General features: G+C 40.7%; 1 protein-coding gene across 6 annotated transcripts in view; it reads left to right on the top strand.

Moving 5' to 3' along the window:
• Positions 1–21,441, top strand: part of hdac7a (histone deacetylase 7a) — a 64,129-nt gene extending 42,688 nt beyond the window's left edge. For all 6 annotated transcript variants that reach the window (XM_043224858.1, XM_043224860.1, XM_043224859.1 and 3 more), the window contains 20 exons: positions 4–126; positions 1,507–1,616; positions 2,416–2,517; positions 3,235–3,397; positions 4,140–4,321; positions 4,420–4,602; positions 5,025–5,241; positions 5,323–5,456; positions 6,551–6,671; positions 6,884–6,933; positions 11,853–11,960; positions 12,963–13,018; positions 14,320–14,407; positions 15,033–15,152; positions 15,389–15,486; positions 18,755–18,873; positions 18,970–19,103; positions 19,330–19,411; positions 20,077–20,215; positions 21,364–21,441. In XM_043224858.1, the coding sequence (XP_043080793.1) occupies positions 4–126; positions 1,507–1,616; positions 2,416–2,517; positions 3,235–3,397; positions 4,140–4,321; positions 4,420–4,602; positions 5,025–5,241; positions 5,323–5,456; positions 6,551–6,671; positions 6,884–6,933; positions 11,853–11,960; positions 12,963–13,018; positions 14,320–14,407; positions 15,033–15,152; positions 15,389–15,486; positions 18,755–18,873; positions 18,970–19,103; positions 19,330–19,411; positions 20,077–20,215; positions 21,364–21,406 (2,372 nt within the window). In that variant the 3' untranslated portion in view covers positions 21,407–21,441. The remainder of the gene's footprint in view (positions 1–3; positions 127–1,506; positions 1,617–2,415; positions 2,518–3,234; positions 3,398–4,139; positions 4,322–4,419; positions 4,603–5,024; positions 5,242–5,322; positions 5,457–6,550; positions 6,672–6,883; positions 6,934–11,852; positions 11,961–12,962; positions 13,019–14,319; positions 14,408–15,032; positions 15,153–15,388; positions 15,487–18,754; positions 18,874–18,969; positions 19,104–19,329; positions 19,412–20,076; positions 20,216–21,363) is intronic.
• The last annotated feature ends 3,532 nt before the right edge of the window (positions 21,442–24,973 follow it).

The raw sequence follows: 24,973 nt of genomic DNA, 5'->3' as shown, positions 1-24,973 counted from the left end.
CAGCCTCGGAGCCCAACCTGAAGGTGAAGCATAAATTAAAGAAGCACCTGAACACCCGGAAGAGCCCGCTGACCCGGAAAGAGAGCGCACCGCCCGCCGTCAAACACCGCGTCCCTGACACGCTGGGTAACTGCAACTCTAACATTTACATTTACATCGCATTTAGTCATTTAGCTTTTATCCAAAGCCACTTCCGAATGAAGGGGGACAGTGGAAACGATCAAAAGACCAATGATACGCAAGCGTCTGAGATGGTTTAAAACCGTAGAAGTAGCGAGGCTTTTTTTAAAAATACGGATGGAATACAAAAAGAATAGAGCAAGCTAGCGTTGGAGAGGTTTTTGCGAATAAATAAAACGAATAGAACACAAAAAGATTAGAAAAGCTATTTTTTTATAGAATAGAATTAGAATAGAGAGTTCTAAAGACTCTCGAAGTAGTCATATCGTATGAACAGATGCTTGTTTAGTTTTATTTGTAAAAGTTAAATGCTGCTTAGGTATTTTCTTGCTTGTAATTGTTACATAGCCTGTTTTATTAGATTCAACTAAATGTTCTCAGGTAGACCTTCTCTCAGTTAAAGCAACGTTGCGTCGTAGCTGCTTCAGTTCAGCATAAGCTTACCGTTTTAAAGAATAGTCTTTTACTCACCCTCTTTTTGTTCCAAACCCGTAAGACTTTCATTTACGTGCAGATCGCACGTTTGGACATTATATCAAATATGAGAGATTTCAGTCATTATTTAAAGCTAGGGCCGGGTTTTGGTGTTTGGTTTTGCCGCGATATTAGTTTTAGGTGTCCATGTTTACATAGAAAAAACTACTACTGTGCGTCTGGTATTTGATGTTTACGTCATGATGACCGGCCAACAGCATCATTTATAGTTACCGATCGGCTCGTTTTGTACCTCAAGTCATTTTGAATTTGAATTACCTTAAATTTTGAGATTTTTTTAAAAGCCTCGTGTTATTTCTGAACAGGTAATGTACATAAGAACTTGTAGTTCTTGCATGTTTTTGTTGCAGAGATATGTAACGGGTGATCCGTTTAACACTTGCAACCCGTTGAAAGCAATTGCGCTTGCAATGTAATATTCTTTAACTGGAAGGTCGGTAAAGAACGAGTCACTCGAATCATGTCGACAAAACACTGAGAATTGGCCAAATGTCCCGAAATAAATCGATATTTAATTGAAAAGCCGTAATTGGAAAGCACGCATCATTCATGAGGTTCGTTCTCGTGTTGCGCAGTGTTTTTCCGTAACAACCAATCAGGTTTGTTCTTGTGCGTTTAGCAAGTATGACGAGCTTCTGTTTGTGTCTGCCGATCAGTGTTTATGGCCTAAGTTCAATCTGTTCTTGAACCGAAATCTCTCCAGTTTCATTGAAAGTGTCTTCATTTGTGGTCTGAAGGTGAACAAAAGTCTCACGGTGAGTAAATGATCGCCGATGTGCCGCCCGTGTCTCGACTGACAGACGGTGTGTGTGTGTGTGTGTTTTGTGTCAGATTCGTCCCCCAGCAGCAGCAGTACTCCAGTGTCCGGCTGCAGCTCTCCCAACGACAGCCTGCCCAATGAGAACGGCGTGCTGCCCACCGCCGCCAGCCTGTCCCACGAGGTAACGCCCCTCGCTCTCCTCAGGTGCATCTTGGCGTCTTCGGGATGGGAAGCTCTGGAAACGCAATTATAAATCAATTAGCCAAAATGGCTCATTATGTAACGATGTAGTCAGCCGGTACTATTTAAGTGCGTTTAGCTTCTCCCTTTTTTAAAAAATGCTTTTTTTTGTTGTTGTGGAGAAGACACACGCACACACACACGCACGCACACACACACACAGAGGCATGATGGGACGGTTCTTTAATACACCTCCAATGGGAGTTGTTTGTTGAGAGAGCGGAGCTCGACGGGGCTTGTTTCCTGCTTCGCGCCGCCCTTTGGCATAATGACATGTTTTAAACAAAGACACCGGAGAAGGACAGCTGCAGGCAGCTGCCAGGACACCCAATCTCCCGTTTCCATCCCAAGCCTCCTCGTCGCTTCATTACTCCATTTTTGGGCTTGCATAAATGCACATCTATCTGACGGGTCGCACACAGGAGCTTTGACTCGCACGCAAGAGCAGATCACAGAGAGGTCTTCTAAACTTTTTTATTAAGAATCGGAAAGTAATGTCTGGGGCATTTTTAAACGCTTATGATTGCTTTTTAATCTTCTTTCTAAATTGATACAATTGAAGAAATAATTCAATTTTGTTGATTTATTAATTGAATAAAATCTTCAGTAGGAAGCAGTTCCCACTATTAGCATGCACATTACTGACTGTGTGTGTGTGTGTGTGTGTGTGTGTGTGTGTGTGTGTGTGTGTGTGTGTGTGTGTGTGTGTGTGTGTGCGTGTGTGTGTGCGCGCGCGTCAGGCTCAGAGGCTGCTGTTGCAGGACGGCTCTTTAGCTCACTTCACGGTGCAGAATCCCTCCAGTCTGCCCACCATCACGCTCGGCCTCCCCGCGAACACCAAGGTATCCCAAACAACAAACTACTGTTACAATTACAATAAAGTGTTTGTCAGTCAACTCATCAACATAAGTTCACTTCTTTAAAACCCGACAAAGAATTAAGTGTCCTTTTATTTCATTAATGTTATACTATCTGTAGTTTTTAAACAATTTCTTTTGCACATTTTTTAGCAAGATATGTTACTTTTTTAATTTACACCATAATACCTGAGATTATTTTTGTTTATAAAAACAACGACAATACAAATAATTATGTTGCAAGATAATAATCGGGTCAGTATAATACCAAATTTAAAAAGTAATATATTTAAAATGCATTTATTTCAGACAAAATATAGTTCAGTTCGTATCTATAAACATTTACTGGCGTATATCTTGACACCTACTGATATAAAAATTATAATGAAACTTTATTTGCAGTGATACTGCATATTTCTTCTTATTAAGCCTAAGATATGTTTTGATATATGTCACTGTTGATGAGGATTGTATGAGTTATCAGTCTTTAAGTGCACCTGAAGGATATGCAAGGGTTAACATTACAAAAAATATTCTCATATAGTTTAAACGTCAAGTGTGGATAAATGCAGTAGCAAAAATTAACAAAACTGAGTTCCGATGGTTTCGGGATGTCTTGGGAGCGTTAGTTAATAAGATCCCTGTGATGTGAGTTTGAGGGTAACGGGAAGCTGGTAGCGTGATGTGAGCTGGTCTCTGCAGGCGGACGGTGAGCTGGGCTCTCTGAAGCTGGGTCGTGTGCCGGTGGTGTCGGGAGCGTCTCCGGTGCTGCTTCCTCTGGGTATGGAGGAGCAGAGCGGGCCACTCATACAGCCCGTCCTCATCCTGGAGCCCTCTGGACTCGTACACACCCCTCTCCTGGCCGGTAAGAGACCCGAACGCACTCACGATCACTCTGAGACTTTGACTGAGATGAAACGCTACTGGAAGTGCTGTATGCTTGATGCGTGCGCCACCTAGTGGCCACTGTCTGAAACGATAGAATAACACAGCGGTTTTTGTATTCATATTCATATTGTGTTGTACACAACAACTATCAGTCATATTTATTTATTTTATTTAGTTTTATTTATGCTTTTAATCTGCATGCGTACCTGGATAGCTAACATATCAATGTAAAAAAAAAGAAAATGATGGTATTTGTGTGGTTTTTGATATTTAATATTAATATACTATACAATATTTACTTGATAAATTATGTTGTGATCAAATAAACAACACCTTTTAGCATAAGAGATGTCTTTAAAAAAAAATAGTGTATATTATTGTAATATTTATTTTATTATTTATTATATTGATCAGATTTTATTCATCAGAAAAAAGGTTTTTTATTATTATTAAAAAAACAAAAACGTAACCATAAAAAACTATGCAGTCTAATATATAAATATAAAATCAATATGTATTTATAATTCATGTGCTATGTTCTCATTCATATGTCGCATTCATCTTTTGTCACATTTAAACCGTTGCGTATTATGTTTATTTTCTATTTTCGTGTGATTTTAAACTACGTGGCATGATATTTTGATATGTAGCTGGAACGTTATGCTTTCATCTGTTTTTATGAAAGCGTAATCAGATTTATCCCTGCTGTTTGCGATCAGTTCCAGGTCTGGGTCCGGTTCCCCTTCAGTTCAGCACGTCTGGTCCTCATAAGCCTCTGAGCCGGACCCGCTCCGAACCGCTGCCCCAGAGTCCCCGCGTGCTCCATCCTCACCTGCTCCAGCAGCAGCAGCACAGCGCTCAGCTCCTGGAGAGACTCAAGCAGCAGACTCACCTGGGCAAGGTACACAGCGCATGGTTTTCGCGTAGAGATATTTGCATACTGGATAGAAAAAAAAAACCTCACGAAATGCGTGCCGGATCTCTGTCTGTGTCCCACAGCTCATGTCGAAGTCCAGCGAGAAGCCTCGTCTCCGGCAGATCCCGTCGGAGGACATGGACTCTGAGGAGGTGGGGCCGTCGGCGGGCGACGCCCATCAGGGCAGGCCGAGGGCGGAGTCTCAGAGAGAGCTGGACAATCAGGAGGAGCAACTCAACCTGCAACACACCCTCATCCTCAACCAGGTTAGACGCAAACACGCATGAGAAGATGTTCTGATGGGCCTAAAACATCTGCCATATCATTCGGAAGCAAAAAAGTAACTCCTATTTTCGATAGTCTGCTTTAAACATTCTCCTAACAGTAAGAAACACTGCACCTGCATGTCAACTAGCAGTCATTAGAGTATTAGTAGACTGTCCGCTTAATAACCTCTGGTTAGTTATATCTCAACTTATTCTACTGACCCTAAACCTACCCTAACGGTCTGCTAGTCTGAGAGTTAGTAGACATGCAGTTACTTATAGTAGAACGTCTAAAGTGGACTATCAAAATAAAGTGTAAAAATATATATAGTCGTTTAAACACTGAAATTGAAAAAATAAATTTAAATAAATAAAATGTTACATCTGATGCAGAGTCTATGTCGAAATGCTTTCTGTCACAGTCACGTTTGTGGGAAACGCAGAAGCAGCTCCAGCAGTTGCGCAGGCAGACGGCTCACATGGAGACCCTGGCCGTACCCATGATGCTCGGAGGCGCTCACCGGCCGCTCTCTCGCACGCAGTCGTCTCCGGCCTCCACCTCGCTAACGCTGCCGGACAAAGCCCTGCCTCTGAGCACGGCCCCGGAGCCGCCCCAGAGCCAGCCGCGCTTCACCACGGGTACGTCATCTCCACCAATCGCACGCCAGCCTGCGGCAGACGATACCCTTACACTGACTCGATGTGTGTGTGTGTGCGCAGGTCTGGTGTATGACTCCCAAATGCTGAAGCACCAGTGTACGTGTGGAGACAACAGCAGCCACCCGGAGCATGCTGGGAGAATCCAGAGCATCTGGTCACGCCTGCAGGAGAGGGGCCTCAGGGGCCAGTGTGAGGTATTCACCGCCTGCACCCCGTCTCTTCACCTGAAGGGGGCGCTGAGTAATCCGTCCCGCCACTATGTTCACCGTTCTTTTGAACACGTTGACATTTAAAGGCACAGTTCAGCCCAGAACCAACATTCTGTCATCATTCATTCATGACTTCCTTCACTGCCTTTATTAATGAATCGTATGTTAACAAGCTTTTGTTTTTTTTCATACACGAAAATATATTTAGAAGAAAGTTGGTAACCAGACAGTTGACGATGAAAGTCAGTGTCTGCTGTCTGCTGTCAACCTTTCTTCACGCTATCTTTTTTTCTCTTTCTTTTTTTCATTTTTTGTTTAAAAGAAGCTCGTAAGGTTTCGAACAAGTGGAGGGTTCGCAACCTAAACGAAGACCATTTTCATTCATGGGTGATCTGTTCCTTTAAGTGTCTGTTTCTAAATGACTTCACAAAACAGGTCTGAATGAGTCCCTCGTAAACAGAGTTAATCCGTCACAAGCTTCCCTGTCTCAGTTCGTTTTAAAGGGAAAATGACAATGACCCCATGATTTACTTGACTTTCCATTTTTAGACAAATACAGTTGCTGATATATTAAAAAAGTGGGGTTTTTTTTCAGAAAATGACATCAATTTTTAGTTCAATAAACAAGTTAATTAAGGGACTTATGATTTAGTCACCGTAATTCCTGTTTTTGAGCTATTTCGCCAACAAATGATTATTCCAAGCTCAATCAAAGCGTTATTTAGTGTCTCTGATCCACATGACTTCTGAATGAATCAATCGTTTAAATGATTCACTTCAGTCACAATGACTTATTCACAGTCACTTACTGCCCCCTGCCGGTGGCTTTCATTTTACATTCATAACATAACAAAGGCCTTCGGTGGCTTGATCATATTTACATTCATAACATAACAAAGGCCTTCTGGAGTGAATTGATGCTATATATTCATATATATTCAGTCTCACTTTTACTAATTTCTCAGTCTGCCGTTACATTGAAAAAACGGTATCCGAAAAGCTCCCTGCTTTTACTAACTCCACGGCTGACGCCATGAAGGTCCTGTCTCACGTCTTCCATGTTTCTGCTTCCTCGTCAGAGTATTCGGGGCAGGAAGGCCACTCTCGAGGAGTTACAGTCGGTCCACAGCGAGCGCCACGTTCTGCTCTACGGCACCAATCCACTCAACCGCCTCAAACTGGACAATCGCAAACTAGCCGGTAACACATCATCACACACGCGCACACATGATTCGCATCTGATCGATGTGAGTCAACTGCAGCTTGGCCAGCGCGGCACCTCATTTTTCAGAGCACAGGCACGCCAGCGCACGAATAGAAGCGACTTTCAAAATGACTAAAGGGTTGGAGATGTCAGGCGGCGAATGCGAGAATGACAGTTAATCTGCTTGACGTCACTCTGTGTCCAACAGGCATACTGTCACAGCGGATGTTCGTCATGCTGCCCTGTGGGGGAGTCGGGGTAAGTGAAAACACACACACACACACACACACACACCATAACCTGGTAATAGCCCTGCAAGAAACATGTTAGATTGGAAATTAAGCAGACATGCGTGACATGTTGGTGACCAGCGTATCACTTGTTCATAACTGGGAAATGTAATTTAGTGCCGTGTTAAACGATTAATTGCCAATATATATATATAAATATAATTTTATTTTTTTTTTTTGATGCAATTAATTGCAATTAATCATTCGACAGCACAAATTAAATTATTAATTTATTATTGATTTGGAAAGTGGAATTGCAGCAGTTTTAGCAAAAAATGTTACAGTGTTTTCCTTTTTGGGCAGACGCAGTAAGACTTATCCCCTCTCATGAATTAGTATGTGCATATGAGCGTGACGCAGACACATGTGACCGCTTTTTATTTCGCTGGTCCACATTCGACACTATCTACTGTAAACACATAAGTAACTTTCCAACAGCACGTCCTCTCGTTAATTTGCAGCTACATGTCAGCAAACTCTCAATAGAGTATTATTAGACTGTTAGGGTTTGTAGAATAAGTTGACCTGCAGATTGACTTCATTCAGATCTCCTCCTCATACTCTTATGACTGATGTTAGCTGACACGTAGTTGCAAAGCCACTTGTTATATATAGCATCTAAGGTCATAGCATCTTGCTGGCTCTGTGAAGGTTTAATACATGGGATTTTCTGTTGTATTTGGGCAAATTTTTAATTGCGTTCATCTGCTATAAGTAATAACAGAGCATGTGGGAACACTTTAGTTTAGGAAGCGGTTCTCACTGTTAACTAGTTGCTTATTAGCATGCATATCACTAACATATCAGCAGTTTATTAGCACTTATAAAACGCATATCAATGCCTTATTCTGAAAAAATAGTCAATTTATGGCACATCTATTTTAAGTTTATTATCAACATATTTCATAAATTGAAGTTTATTAGACATCGTCATCTGCCCGGACAATGCAAAACATTTTTAAAAAGATACTTCACTAAATAAACGAAAAAGCTGTCAAAATGCAGCCGCTTTCATATTGATCCAAACTTCTTTTTCAAACACAAATGAAGATATTTTTAATATTCTCTTAATATTTTTGACGATCCGTTGGAAGTCTTCAGAACCGAAACACATCCAAAAAAAGAAATGCAGAAGCGGTCCTCATAAATCATCATATTGACTTTTCACATACATTGCTCAACACACATGCATCAATCCCATCAGAAGCTCAATAAACCTCATTGGTTCTCAGTCACTATTGAGCTTTTGTTTCACCATATGAATAAATTAAATCCCTTCATTAAATAAACCGGTCGTGTTTGATCAAAATACTTAGCTTAAACTGCTGTATTCTTATTAATTACTTTTACGGTGTCTTTATGAGCTTTTTAAAGCATCAAAGTTGTTTCGGTGGAGGAACAGAAACGTTGATTGAAAGTCTTACGTGTTTAGAACAACAAAAGGAGGAGTAAAAAGAGAGTCCTCCTCTTTGGATGCACTGTCCCTTTAAGCAAACAGCGTGAAAACTGGGCAAAACAAGCACTAAATGGTGACCCGGGATCGATCTTGCGACGCCGTGGAGCGTCCCGTTGGTAATCGTAGGTTTTGAGAACGGTGATCATGACATCTGTGGCCGCCGAGTTCCCCCCCAAAGCAAGCCCACGTTGACACCTGCTCTAGAAGAGACCGCAGAAGTGTGACAGATCTGAGGTCAGAGAGCGCTGATCCCGGGGGCAGCCCGTCCGGGCAGAACCCCCCCCCTCCCGGCTGAAAATTTGGAGAAAATGTTGAAAACTTCACTCTGACGATCAAGCTCAGAGCAGGTCCATGTGGAATGATTGGAACAATATGTGCCATGAAGGATAAAAGAAATTCCAGCCCTCTCATTGTTCACGGTGCCAAACCACAAGCAATGCAAGTTCGGCAAAAAAAAAAAAAAAAAAAGAGGATGAGGGAAAATGAAAGAGAAAAGAGAGAAGGAAGATGTGGGGAGCGGGGCAACAAACAAAAGGGAGAGAGGGGAATGTATAACCTCATTCTTTCTTCTCATGGCCGCCTATGAATGCAGTTTTATAGAGCAGCGACGGTCTCTTTTCTCGTACTGAAGCGGGCATCGCCGCTGCTACCTCTCGGACTCGTGTTAAGTTGGATTATACCCCAAATCGATTTATGATTTATCACTTGGCGGATGATAAAACGCGCGATAAAATCCTGCAGACGTGCACTTAAGAAGTATTTGTGTGAAAAGGTGTCTGTTTTATCGCAGTTTTGCAGCGCTTGGCTTCTCATTTAAAGGCATAGCTCACCCAAAAATGACATTTTGTTATCGTTTTCTCCGATCCAAACCTTCACAGGAGAAGATATTTTGAAGTACGGCGGTAAAAGCTGTGGTGTTATCTACTGTCTAGTCACGAATGTCTAAATGCACCAAAGTACACTTCTGTTTGTGTATTTAATGAAAGCAAATCTCAATATTTCACGTAAAATATATAATTTTAATGGCACCAAATCTTATTCGTGTGCTAATTACTATTGTTAAAATAAATCGTGCAATATCATATAGATCTGTTTCAGCTTCGCATCAGGCATCGGTCACCCTCCGGCCTAGAAATCTTGACACCAGCTGTCAAGAAGAAGAGGATGTTCTTATCGATTTCTTATTGCTCCGTGAAAGCAGAAATGACTTTGTAACAAAGGTGAAGCGTCCAGACTCGAGGGGATGATTAGGTGCATTTCAGGTTTTGAGCTAGATGTGGCACAAATTGAGGAATCTGATTCGAAAAGGTCAAAAAGATCCGATTCTGTGCCAGTGTGTGATTTTTAAAAACATGCAACAACCGAGAAACCATCTAAAATTGCCCTAGCGACCAATCAGAACACCCTAGCAACTGCATTTTTAACACCCTTTGCGTGTAGTGCATTTCAGATCAGTTTCTGAATAATTCGTTTTTGTATTCAAGGCATTCAATTGAACCGAATTAAAAACGAAAGACGTCACATGTCACTACATTTTTTTTATGTCAAATTAATGCTGTTCCTTTCAACTTTATATTTACCGGAGAATTCTATAATCAATGCTGTTATGCTTTCCACAAGAATATCAGTCGGCACTGATGATAATCGATGAAATATCAAATGTTTTCTTGATAAGAACGATTTCTGAAGGAATCAGGAATCTGAAAATTCAGCTTCGTATCACAGGAAAAACATTTTAAAACAGATTCAATAATAAAAAACGGGTATTTTAAATTGAAATAATATTTAACAATATTACGGTTTGTACTGTGTTTTTGATCAAATAAATGCAGCCTTTAAAAAAAAAAATTCATTATAGGCATAACAACATGCACAACCTACAAGCCGTCGTAGCGATGAAAGGCCATGTTTATGGCAATATGGAGACCACACACAAAGAATATTTAAACATGCCATTAGTATGACGCATAACAGGAAATCTATTTATAGTTTCGCTCACTCCAGACTCTTTCTTTTAGCGTATTCTTGAAATGTAGTTTATGTTCAGTAATTTGTAACACACACTTCGCCTTGTGGATGCTTACAACAAAAATAAGCATCTAAATACTTTAGCACGCATGAGTGATCTTTATACAAATATGGTTGGATAAACACGTTTCGTCATAACTCTCCAGCGTTACCATCTGTTTGAAAGCGTACAGCTGGTTAATTCATTCATTTGAATAGGATTACGCTCGGTTTACTGATTGGTTTAAATTGCGGAATTAAACGGAGATGGTTGAAATGCGAGTTCAGATTCCACCTCGTCCTGTCGTCGACGAGCACGTCTCCATTGCATGGAGTTTCTGCATGTGCCCGTCAAACGGCGTGCAACGCTGGCACCGCGCAGCCGTGCCCTTCGGTTGAACCGCTGTTTGCGGTTTTGCAGATTTATGAACGTTGATCACGGCTGTCATAATGATAAATGCGCTAGCGAACGCCAAGACAATTCAGCTACATCATTTTATTCTGGATGGAATGAGTGACTGACATAGATTATTTGTCATGTACGCGGCGCTGAGGGATTACGCGAGCCAGGGCTTGGGTGGAGGCATCCGCTCGTAGCAAAAAAAAAACTGTGAAACGGTCTCAAAATCAAGTGTTAACTCGGGTTTAGACGCGCATAAATCACCGGAGCCGAGCAGATTGGTTGCATCTAAGTGGATGACTCAAAATCTGCAAAGGGGTAATCAAATGTAACGAATGATTAAAAAAATGCGTCATATTTTGGAAAATTAAACAACTTTGAACTTGCTTCAATCTTTTAAATAACAGAGAAGTTGAATTTCTGCGAGGGAAGAACACATTTAGGTTTTAGGTAGACATTTTTTAGGTCGCCATTTTATTTTTCTTCTTTGAAAGCAGCGGTGTAGTCAAAACCTCCAACGGTGCGGTCACTGGACTGCTGCTTTTTAGTAAATACTACTGTATATTGTGCGTGTTTTGGGGGGTTTTTGACAGAAACTGGTGTTTTTATGATTCGAATGATGTTGATTTCGAAAACAGATGGACTGTAAGATAAAAGTAATTCATTTCTCAGCCTGTGGAAAGTATTCAGTGAGGTGAACGACACTCATGAGAGGGCTATGTCGAGGTTTTACTATACCAACGGATGGCATGACATGATAACATGCGTGAGGAGTGAACTGTTTTTGAGTATGAAAAAGCATTTCAAACATCTCCAGCATGTTTTATAACCGTTTCTTTTGTGGCTTAAGGTACATGTTCTTCAGAGTTAGTGAAAAATGTTACATTCAGCTGCGCAAATTCGTTACAATACCTTTATACTCAGTGAACGTTCAGATATTTCGTTCGCTATTATTACCCTTTAGCGGTTTGGACTTTTTAGGCTTCACCTGTGCTCTTCGCTGACCGTGCTTGTATTTCTCCAGGTGGACAATGACACCATCTGGAACGAGATGCACACATCTACAGCGTCCCGCATGGCAGCTGGGAGCGTGACGGAGCTGGCCTTCAGAGTGGCCAAAGGAGAGCTCAAGGTCCGTACGAAACAATATCCAAAGTACTCGTAATTTAGAATAGACCTTTCAGACAAAAATAGATCACTGCAAAATTACCATCAACGTCACACTGAGAAACACAAAGCATTGCGACGTTGGGTCAAAATGAATCGCTGAATCGTTTATGTGACCGGTGAAACCATGCAAACAACCTGATTCGCTAAAATGATTCACACTTCAGTAAGTATGAGCACAGAGTGTCTTTATTTTCCTCAGCTTGCTCTGCATGAGAAAGGCAGTGCAATGAATACAGTAATTTAGCGTTTTGTCACGCTGCATTGCAACTCGTTGGAAAAAGTAGCTCGTTGCGATTTTTGATTCACTGCTTTCAGTAAAACTGGTCTACTGTCATGCTTCTGAAAAATGCACAGCGCACCAACACTGGCTGTGCAGTTATAGAAAATTCAATATTATGCATGTTCACGTTGCATTGAAATGACCATAATTGCAAGACGACAACTCTGAGATAATTACTTCCTTAGACACAGAACCTAAGCTCCAGAGGGAGATGCTTTGCATTAATTTACCTCTCAACGCATTGAAAAAAAACCCAAACTACCACTGGCTATGATAAAGCAGCATATCAAACGTGTATGTAAAAAAAACGATTATAATTCTGACATGCAGAAATGCTCTTGGACCGTGTGGTAACCAATCAGAATCAAGTGCTCATTTTCCTCAGAGGGTCTTTGTAATTACCGTTGCATCAAATAAAAATTAACCAAGTAGCAAACCGACCAGATCAAGCTGATTAAGACGTGGAAAACTGTAACGACCATAAAAGAGTAGTTCAATCACTCGAGTCCCCTGCTGGTAATTAAACTTAATGAAGGTTATAGGGGATGTTTCAGGGAAACGGCTTTATTGCTTTAACTGAAAGCGGAGGCCCGCTTGTTGAAGCAGTTTGGTGAAAACATGGTTTCTGTGTGAGAGGCGACTGGTAAATGCGGAGTTAATGACATGTTGGTTTCAATGTTTCAGAACGGCTTTGCTGTGGTCAGGCCACCAGGACATCACGCAGACCCGTCAAACCCCATGTAAGTCTGCATGTTACATACAGAAATGCCTCTCTGCATCATTTTTTCGAGGGGTTGTTTAAGGATGTGCGTCTAGTGGTGGTTGAAGGTTCGAGCCTGGCCTGCGTCATGTTTTCTGTCTCTCTTGCTGAGTGACTTTCTGTCTGCTTTTCACTAGTGTAAAGTTCTTCAGGTAAAAAACATGCATAAAATAAATACTAATTAAATTATAATAATTTAATTAACATATTATAATATTATATATATATATATATATATATATATATATTATTCATTAAATATTAATGATTAAATTATAAAATTAATAATAGGAAATAGGAACTAGGTAGTTGATAATATAGTTATTTTTATGATCATTGAGACCAATACCATTAGTTTCGAAACTAATCCTAATTTTATATTTTCTGCTTTTTTCTGCTTTTTTTAACTTTTTTTTTATATTTTTTATTTGTAGTTATTTTAGTAGAGTTATTTTTTTTTTGTATTAGTTGCTTATCAGCATGCCTATTATTAACATATTGCCTGTTTATTAATGAACACCTATAAAGCACGTATTCTACAGTACCATATTTTACCAAGTGTGACCATTTTTTATTTAATTTTTTATAAAGAAAAAATGGTTCTAGTTTTAAGTAACTAGAATAAAGCTGTGCATGTGAGTTTGACTCGGTTTATTGTAGTCATGAGGTGAAAAGCTTCTTCCTGTACATGTGTGTTGATGGCATGATTTGGAGCATTCGAGCGGTGTGTTTGTGTGACGTGGGTGTTGTGTTTGCACATGTGCACTCTGTCACCTCAAATTCAGCGTGTGTGTGTGTGTGTGTGTGTGTGTGTGTGTGTGTGTGTGTGTGTGTGTGTGTGTGTGCGCGCGCGTGCAGCGTCAGCACGCCTGTCTGTGTGTGTGGATATTTATGGCTTGATAATGAAGGTTTGGAGGGAGCGGGAGGAAAGACGCTGATTTATTTCAGCAGTTATTAGCCTGCTGAGTTCGCTCTTTCCAAATTTCTCAGCGTTTCACCTCGCTCCCTTACTTCCCAACGCATATCTAATCATCTGCTGGAAGTTTCCACATGTTTATTATTTGTGTATGTGGACAGTATATAAATGCTTTTAGATGACCTCAAGAAGTTATAGTTAAAAATACTAAGAGCAGACCCACACGTTCGCCGAGTTCAGTTGCGTGAGAAAATTTGTTTGCTTACTACATAGTTTTGTTGTTCCGTTTCCAAATCCTCTGGCATTTAATGTGGTTGGATGCCTCACTTTATCTCTTTCTTTCTCTCTCTCTCTCTCTCTCTCAGGGGTTTTTGTTTCTTCAACTCGGTGGCGATTGCTGCTAAGCAGCTCCAGCAGAAGCTCAGTGCCAGTAAAATCCTCATCGTTGATTGGGTGAGAGCTCTCAACTCAGCCAATTTTAGTTCTAGGGATGCAAATTCTGGCAGATACCAATAAGCACTAAATTAGTTTCATGTTGTGACCAATAACTGATATGATTGCTGAAACCATACTGTTATATCTGTTCAGTTTACACTGTCCCTGTTGTGCAAATTAAAGCAATAAAACAGCTATCAAGAGTTAATTGGTAAATGCAGCCCAACAGTGTGATATACAGCATGACAACCGAGAACAATTTATTTACAATTTATAAATATCTAACGGTGGTAGACTATGTATAGTTGGCTATCAACACTTAATGATTACTGCAAAAATACTTCAATTATTTTGGGATATCTGAGCGAAGCCTATTTTAACATATTGTTCTAATGAATCAATTGAACTGATTTGAATCTGAGTTATTAAACTGTATTGCTTAACAAGCTGAAATGATTGAGTTTATCAGTCACTGAATCAAACCACTTCCAGATTTTGGTCTTTTTTTCCATCCTAATGGACCGTAATGGTTAGCTAGTGCTAACTGAACAACATCCAAAATGCTACCATTAAAAGCTAATAAATGTTAAAGATCTCGATGTAAATGATCAAGTAACCTGATTGTGTTTCTTCAATCATTCAGGATGTTCATCATGGCAACGGCACCCAGGAAATCTTCTACAACGACCCCAGTGTCCTCTACATCTCTCTCCATCGCTATGATAATGGAAACTTCTTCCCTGGGAGTGGTGGACCGGCAGAGGTTAGTGCGCTAAGAAACAAACAAGCAAATACAACACTCCTCGGTTTGTTTGTTGCTGTGAAACGCCACAAAAGCTCACAAAAAAAGCTCTTCAACTCAAGGGTTTCAATGTGTCTCACTTGCGCAACTGTGCTCCGAACCAGAGCTGGTTGCATCATGGCCTTTAGCACAAAAGGATCGCAGTAAGAGCAGTGCTTTCGGTGTTTAACAGCAGTGCCTTGTTTTATTTGTCCCAGGTGGGTTCTGGTGCCGGTGAGGGATTCAACGTTAATGTGGCGTGGACCGGTGGTATAGAACCTCCCATGGGCGATGCTGAGTACCTGGCTGCCTTCAGGTATTAGTTTCACTTGGATCATTTACTGATTTAAACTAACTGAGGGGAACAGTTTGACAGGGACAGTACTGAGTGGAAACCAGGGGTTTAGCTCCCAACACACTTGTCTGGACGTTTCTAGTCCTCTTAAAGACCTTGATTAGCTGATTCAGGTATGTTTTATTAGAGATGGAGCTAAACTCTACAGGACAGTGGCCCTCCAAGAGCAGGACGTCCCTTAAATAAACTGCTGTATCTGAATATATGGATCCGTTTTCACTGTTTTAAATGTTTGAGCAGTGTGGACAGTGTGCAAAAAATCAGCTGAAATATTGCTTATTGCTGAAGAACTACTTCAACAGGAGCTACGTACATAAACATAGCTATCATGTTAAGACTATGCCTTAAAAACTAGCCGAGCAAACTAAAAAATTAGATCAATCTGCTTTTATATATAACTGATGTTTAAAAAAAAGAAAACGTTATGACAACACTCTAAATTGATCTACATGTAATAGAATATCCAAGACCACACTACAACCATAATGGTACAGAAGAAAAAAATCTGAAATCCCTTTCTGCTGATGGATGATAAAAACATTGACAGCCAATCAGAATCCATCCTGCTTTAAACAGCTCAAGCATTTGAAGTGGCAGATGACAAAACTGAGCGCATGTTTAAAATAAACAGAAAGTCAATCATGCCTTGGTCTGGACACCCTGTTGAAAAAAAACAGCGTATGTTGGTTAGGTAGGATTTCAAGCATGGATGCTGGTCCTAAGCAGATCAAACTAGCGTCCATGCTTCAAAACCTACCTAACCATTATATGCTGGGGGTTTTTTTTCAACAGGGTACTAATATAATTATTCATAAAAGTGAAAAATTTGAAATTTTGCAAATCATTTACCCTCCAAACCTGTATGAGTTTATGTTGAACACAAAAGAATGTATTTTGAAGAACGCTGGTAATCAAACAGTTAATGACCCCCAAAGTATTTCTTTATGGAAGTTTCTTTATGGGACCAACAACTGTTTGGTTCATTTTTGGGTGAATTATAACTTTAAAGGGATAGGTAACCATCAGTTGTTAGTCCCCATTGACAAGTGTTTTCCCCTAATGGAGAACAGCGAATAAAGGTGAACTATCCCTTTAACTTTAACTTGTCTAAGCCGTTCACGCAAACGGTTTTATTTATCATCCAAGGAAATAACGCCCTGAGCAGCACATCAAGATTAATAACCCAATTACTCCAATTTTATTACCCAAACTTTAATTTCAACTTCAGTTTCGGTTTTTGGCTAAATGCAAACTTTAATTTTGGTTTCAATGTTTCTAATAAAAAAATTCTGGATATCTGTTATGGTCTTGTTAGTTTCCACACCTCATTTCGCGAACATAATAATTCAGCATTAATCCTTACGGTCTGTGGTTGTGCTACTATTTCGTACACGCAACGATAACCGAAACGTTGTCTTGGGAGTAAGTTGGTGTTAAGTGTTGTGTCAAGGACACAAACCCAGCAACTCTTCTATTCAAGGATCTTCCGTGGTCCAGATGTTTAACCACAACCCCACCACAATGCACTTCGTATGTCTTGTAAAGTCTTTACATGGACCGATTATCATCAGGTCAGAGTTCAGGTAGAAGCATTTGACCTTCCATCGTGTTTCGCCAAAGAGCCTGCTCTTCTTCATATTATTGCATTGGTTTCTCTGCTGCGTTCTTGTGCACCTACTAGTCAAGAATGGGACGCCCGATCATACCGTGATCCCTCTTTTAAGTCGGACTTCCCCCTCTGCCGTCTGCCAACCTGCATCAGTCAAGGTGTTTATTGTAGTCTGAAACGCTTGCAGGGCTTCAAATGATTCCCAGCTTTTTCATTGTGTTGGGATCAAACTCAAGCTTGGCCACTTCCACATGCCACTTAATTGCCGCCGGTGGGAGGTTTTATTAAATGTTTTTAGCATTTTTTGAAGGAAGCCTGCTTCGGGATTTTGGTTTCGGTCCAGGGAGGCATTGCTAACCACACGCTAACCAGGATCCCTGTGTGAAAGTGGGTGGGCGCCTAAAAGGACCTTTAAGATCTTTCAGGACTGAACGTTTTGGGAATGTTCTGCCTCTAACCAGCCTGTCTCTCTTTGACTTCCTGTGTCTTGTACACTCTTTCTCGTCCTTTTATTGGTCTTTAATGAATGCTGCGCTCTCTCTCTTTTCCCTCCACCCAAACTAAAATCGTTCCTCTCCACACAGGGGAGCGTGGGTAGTTTTATTGGTCTAGAGGGGAGGCGGAGTTGGTTACAACGGTGAGGGTAGGCGGAGAGGGGGGGGGAGTAGTGGAGGATCCTGGGTAATTAAGGCAAATGGCTCCCAGATGGCGGGCTGTCAGTGACGTGAGGAGAACGACAAGCTCCAAATGGGAACCAGATGCAGCGGCGGTCGCTTTGAACTCGCCGGTGATGCGCTCAAGATCGCTGGCAGGGCTGGCGTCCTCCGAACGCAAGAGAGAGCGAGACGAGGAAAAAGAGGAAGGAAGAGAGAGCGAGAGACTGTTATTAACAGAAACTAATTCAAACACTTGAGTCACTGGGATTGCGCGCGGGCCAGCTTCATTTTTGTAGAATTTGTCAAATACAAGAGAAACGCCACTGGACCTTTTCTTCTTTTGAGTCGTTCGGACAAGTTTATTACATTTGTGGAAAGCCTTTGATCAGTTAACCGAATCTAAAACTATTTCACTGCAATTGTACAAAATCGAGTGAAAATCGGCTAATTAAACAGTACTGTTAAAGAGAAGTGTTAATAGAAAATATTACTAATATTATTTATTATTTGTGCATTTATAATGCCAGCATTCATAAAACAATATATAATAAATATTTGTGTCATAATAAATATAGAAGACCCCTTAAAAAAATAGTTCAGGGAAAGTATCATAAGTGCTGTCCATGTGACTCATGCACTATATTATGAGTCTTCTGAAGCCAGAAATAGACAGAAATGTAACTTGTTATTAATTGACAATCGATACAATTCATTTTTCGAGTTCAACTCACTAGTGATCCAGGTGCAGCGGTTAACTGGTGAAGATTATGAACACACAGTCATCTAGATTTCCTTATTCCATGAAAGAAAGAAGGTAACTTGGGTTTGAAATGACACGAGTATAAGGATAGGATAGCTATTAACCAGCCATTTGCCACGGTTTGAAGTTGTGCATAAATATTTAGAAAGACATAACAGATATAACATTAACCAAGTGTTTTTTATGCATTCTTGTGATGTTTAGGACTATTGTGATGCCCATTGCTCAGGAGTTTTCCCCAGATGTGGTGCTGGTCTCTTCAGGGTTTGACGCCGCAGAAGGACACCCTGCTCCTTTGGGAGGATACAAAGTCACTGCTAAATGTAAAAATGAATTCACATAAACGGCTTCAAATTGAATTAAAATACTTTTTTTTAAAATGCACAGTGATGATAATGTTGTCACTGGTCTCTCCTCAGGTTTTGGCTTTTTGACTCGGCAGTTGATGACGTTAGCAGGAGGACGCGTGGTTCTAGCATTAGAGGGAGGTCACGACCTCACAGCCATATGTGATGCTTCTGAGGCCTGTGTCAGCGCTCTGCTGGGACTGGAGGTCGGATTTCACGCATAAGCGAACGCCATCACAAGAATTCATTTATTCTAGCTTTTTTAATCCTGTTATAACATTGCTGGTAACAAATAGTCAGCACTGTTGTTATGTAAGGGTGTTAACATGACTTTTTCTGGCGAAGTCTCGTATGACGTGCTCTTTGTTTTAAAGGAAAACCAAAAAACACCCTTTTCATCTGTTTTGTTTTTTTTTTTTTTCTTTCTCTTAGGAGCCTCTTCCAGAGTCGACTCTCCTGCAGACGCCCAATGCCAACGGAGTGCTTTCACTCCAGAGAGTGCTACAAATACAGAGTGAGTGTCTCTCGCCCCTCTCGTCCCAGTCTGCCTCTAATTATCCTGAAATGCACTGGCTTCCTGGTAGCACACATTTGTTTAATTCTTTGTAATTAATTATAATCACGATCGTCGTTGTTTCACCACATGGTTCCTGCTGAGCCAAAATATTCCTATAAAAACAACGGTATGGGATGCACTACGTGGCGCACACTACCCCTCTCATGCTATTTGCGTGCTACTGATATTATCTGCCTGCATCTATTCAGTTTTCAGCATTGACTTGTAATTCACATCTTACAACCTGAAGGACTTTCTTCATCTGAGAAACGCAAAAGAAATGCAGATTCATTCAATTTTCCGATTCATACGGTCCAATAAGCACTTTTAATTGTAATTATTTTAAATGTAGTCTGTGAGGTACATACAGTATCTGACCAAAAACTCACCATTATCTTTCCCTCTGCTATGGTTTTCAAACATCACGGAAACCTCATTGGCTCTTGCACATCATGTGTGTGTGTGCGGTGAATATAAGCCTAATTTTAATCTGTTCAACTTGTAAAGTGATCTCCAGAAGGCTTGGGTTGCAATGACAAGTGCAGCTCTGACATTATGCAAAAGATCTAGTATTGTGAGTCACAATTTAGTCCTGTCTGCTAATTCAGAAATTTCTGTCTCAGGTCAGTATTGGTCATCGTTGAAGCCGTTGATGGGTACAGTGGGGATGTCGTTTTTGGGTGCCCAGAGGAAAGACTGTGAGGAAACAGACACCGTGAATGCGATGGCGTCCCTCTCAGTGGGGGTCTTGACCAACAAAAGGTGAGTTTTGATAAAGAAATTGTGATAAATTTGGTTGATACTATTTAGCACTACTCTCTAGTGCTCAGTCCTTTTCTGTTTTGTACTGTTAATTTGTTCTCTAATTTCAGTGTGACAAGGGTTATTATTGTTAACTAAAACTATTTAAACATTGTTATTAAAGGGGTCAATTTAATATAATACTTTAGGGTCTTAATGAAAAATATATGTTATACTGTGATTCAAATTTCGTAAAAACCAAACAGCTCTTTTTACTGTGACCTGTTTTGGTGTATGTCACTTTAAATGCTAATGAGCTCTTCTCACCCCGCCCCTTTCTTCTGTAGGATGACAAGTCGTTCTCTGAGAGATGGAAACTTGAAACTTGCTAACCAGCACATTAACTAGAAAGTCGATTTGCAAAGATTCAGCAAAAACCTTAACCTTCACTTCTTCTTTAGGTGAAGCTGGATCACAAACGATTTTGCCGCTCAGATGTCAGGAATAAATGACGACTATGTTCATTTTTACATGCAACAACAAACACTTAATTTGCTTAGGAGTCATTCTTGTCTACTGCTCTGGTGTAGAAACAATGGAGGACTGATGACAGCTCACTCAGGTTTAAGGAAAACTGTCAATCAACAGTCATGGGAGGGGCCTGATAATGTCTGAGAATGGCTTGATTTGATTGGGTGGATATTATCATTATAGTGTGGTTATGTACATACACTGCCAAAACACACATCAGTTCAAACAACATGGAAAAGTGAATTTTGCATCTGATGAACCATTCAATAAAGCTGAAATAAAAATATGAGATTGAAAATTAGATTAGATTCAACTTCATTTAATTATAAATAACTAAAACTGAAATAAAAAATAAACTTTAATAGTTATATAAAAAAAATTATAATACATGATTTAAGACCCTATGACAGCTGCATTCTGCAATCGAATTAACTCGAATTTAATTCAGGGAAAGCCAAATTTTCCTACAGGATTTTGTTTTTGCAAAAAGGGGCTAATCTGTAATCCAAACCAATTCACGCTGATGTTTTCACAGGCGTTTGTTTCTCTTCTAATCTACGCTTGGCTCCGGAGCTTTTGTCGCATAAAAACCATATGCTGGTTGTTCGACGCTAAACATAAACCTCATTTTTTTGCAGCCTTGCAGACGAACCCATGGAGCACGACGAAGACTCCCTTTAAACCAGGTCTTTCCGCATCTGAAAGCTGCCCAGTACCAAATGGCGCTCCACACCACGTGAATGAGCCGTGCCTCAAGACCAGCAGTGCCTCAGGGGGCGTGGCCTCCTCATCACGGCCCCTCCCCCAAGACGCCACCTCAACACTGACCACCAGCGCAGCGCGGCTAAGCTAACAACCCGCAGCTACATTCTGCCGGGGCTCTGGATCCCACGTCGTCTTCTCCATTCACGTACCACACAAACAAACACACTAGGAAGCGTGAGTGTGTTTATAACGTTCACTAAAAGAATGCGCTGAAGGACTCCAGTCGCTCAAATATTCACCTCCGGTGCCTCTAAAGAGACTATTTACTTCAGCTGGAGATGCGAAAGCAGATTTGCAGGAACGTTTGAGGATTATTTAACCTTTTTTTTTTTTAAAGGCAGCCCACTTTACTACCCCTGACAAGCGAAGCGCGCTGAGAGACAGCGAGGGTTTCCTTGCACCTGGCAACCGCTAAGTGGCTTCACCCTATGATGTCATTACTATTAACCAATTCAACCACTAAAGAAGAAGAAAAAGAAGAAAAACCATCTTGACAACTGTGGGTTTTATAAATTGCATTTTTTATTTTTTTTTTTTTTGCACTGTGCATTCCATAATGTGAACCGTGAAATTTTCCAAACCTCTGGGAAAAGAAAGATCTAATTCTCTATCTAGTCTTACTCTTAACGTTCGTATTTTTTTTTTAAAAAGTGAAGCAAAAAAAAACGGTCAAGTACAGTTACTTTCTACCTGCATTCCCAGCATGAAGGCTGTAAACTTGAATACTTCGAGAAACTTATTTGTACTGATTTCGTGTATCCCATTTAATGCCTCGTGTTTTTTAAAGGCCAGAGGGACAAACCAGCTATGAGCAAGTTTATTGCACACGCCCACCCAAAAAAAAACACCCATATACCCCCATATTTCTGTGCACGCGTCTCGTGCTTAATGACCACTGTACAGTTAATATCGTGGACACAGGAAGTGCTTAAGCTTTCCCTAGACTAACCGTAACGCAAAGTAGCTCAGTCTCTTTTCAGACCAAACTAATTTGAATATGATGTTTATATGTGCGCGCGTGTATCTATCGATCATATCTTTTGTCTGTACTCAATCAAACCTCGACTGAACACAAGCAAAAGCGCAAAACGACATTTGAATGGGCCCTCGGGGCCACTTTAATGGCAGTGTGTGAAATATTTTTTAACACGGTTGTCTGTAGTTTTCACTGATTTTTGTTGTTTTGGACGAGGCATACGACCAGCTTGTTAACCTGCGTCTCAAGTTGGTGCGCGGTTAATGATTTTCTTTCATTGCCGCGCACTTACTTTTTTTTTTTTTTTTTACGAGGGATGCATTGTTTTTGGATGGCGTTCTGTTTTCCACAGCCTGCGCATAGATGTCTAATTCACACCAGTTGTGCGGATGAAGTTTATAGCGATATTAAATATGTCTCTGCGCCGCTGGGATTCACATTTACGCCATCATCGATGAACCCAAATGAATATCACACCGAAAACGGACGGACCTCTTTAAATACGGTGCCACTCATCAGTGTTCGGTTTCCAAAGCCGCAACCGTTTCTAAACAAACATCTATGTTGCGTAAAATCCTGAAACCGCAAAAAATATCGCTGTACCACAAGCTGTATCGGTATATTTGCGTCTATGCCTTTTGGATGGTCGCTGGTCAGGACCTCACATTCGACCAGTAGCGCAGTTCATGGTGCTTGTTTGACTTTTGCGTTGCGCTTTCGGCTTAACGAACGCCCCGGCGGCTCTCTTTCGCGCTTCGGATTCGATATTCATCGACCAAACTTCATCAACTCTTTACCTCCGCGTTCACGACCATTATGCAATTCACACGTTAACCTGCATTCCCGCGTTCACTACAAGAAACAATCGTGACCTTGCTGTTATTACGAACTCGTGGAACAAAAATAGAGGCATTCCTTGTGCGATTATTTTTTTGACCAATAAGTCCTTAATTCACCCCATTCTTGCCTTGTACCAAACCACTGTGGAAAGCTCTACGTTTGTATGATTCCGTGTAAATAGCACCATCCATTTATCGAGGTTTCATGAAGACCCTGGGTAGCCTTTGCCCATCAGACCCCCGTGAAGACTGTTGTAAAATAGAGCAGATGCAGACGTTCACTTATTAATGAAGTCATAGCTAATCGCTCAGAACTAGCGGCGGTCTTGCTGCGTATTTATAGTACTTCAAACAGTGCACTTGTGTTTCACCATCAACAAAACACGCCTGTTCGTCTTCAAACCAATTGAAAGCGACTTGGTTGGCGACAATTTCACCGAAAGTTTAACAATTGCACTTAGTTTCACAGATCTTGACATTCCGTTGCATTTTGGACACTGATATGCGTCTTACATCCAGCTCTGTTTTAGTGGTGTATTTTTACAATAGCTTTGTGCATTTGTACTGTTTTGATATACCTCTCAATGCGCTTGTATTCTCTCGACTCTCCGAACCCTTTATGAAGTAAAACGGAGAGCGCGTTCTGTCGCCATCGCTTGTGTAGAAGCAAACCAGCGGCGTCTTAATTCCTCTGTCATTTATTCCCTTTCGCCTTCTTGTACGGACAATGTAAATAGTTTCCTACGACCAAAAGACTTCACCTACGTGCCTTGAAGTGCTTTTACCCGTCGACCCCACTAACTGGATCTGTTTAACGAAGCATAACAGAAATTTAGTTTTCCAATCTTCATGTACTTTACGATTTCCCATTTCTTTTATTTCTCTGTGTATAGAAAAGAATGTCTATTTTGTACTGTTTCTATCTTCCTAATTAAAAAGAAAAGCGTTTTTTCGTTTGCCTGAATTTCATTCGCCATTGTCGTTTTTAACGTGTGCTGTGTTCCACCGCTTGTATTGTCTCAAGGTCCAATTCCAACGGAGCTGAAAGAAATGCATCGAATCCATTCGCACACATCCATTTGTTTTCTGTTTTCTATTCGTTTAGTTTAGCGTAGCAATGCTGTTAGAAAAATATAGGATAACCACGGTCCCCGCTGGAAATTGAATACAATGCCAGCAGTTTCCACCAAAACACAGCTGCTGCTGTTGTAATTACTAACTTGTAAAATTTGCCAAAAGCCACTAAATTCTTCAAAATAAAAAAGCAAGCTGTTTTAAGATGCCATATTTTGAGTTTAAAGTCACGGTGCCATGATACGTTTTCAAAGGTGTATCTTTTGAAGCATGAATCAGTTCAATGAATCAGTACAATTAAAATATTGCACACAATCGAAGTAATCGGAAACACTTGGCATTGTCCAAAGCCAGTACAATCGTCAATAACGGTCAGCGGTCGATCTGGTCACTGGCTTCTATTTTTGATTCTAAACAGTTTATTCTAACACGTTTAGGCTTTAGTTTGGGCCACTACAGCCGTGTGTTTTGCACTTCGCTTCAAACATACATCTTGTAATTGCTTCACCTAATTACACATACTAAACAGCAGAATGTGGCACTCTTGTGGTGAGGCGGTCTGTCTTATTTCTTGCCAACCAGACATACATTTAT

Source organism: Puntigrus tetrazona, chromosome 23, assembly GCF_018831695.1.
Source record: "Puntigrus tetrazona isolate hp1 chromosome 23, ASM1883169v1, whole genome shotgun sequence".
NCBI classification, from domain to species: Eukaryota; Metazoa; Chordata; class Actinopteri; order Cypriniformes; family Cyprinidae; genus Puntigrus; species Puntigrus tetrazona.
This window is presented reverse-complemented; position numbering and strand designations above follow the sequence as displayed.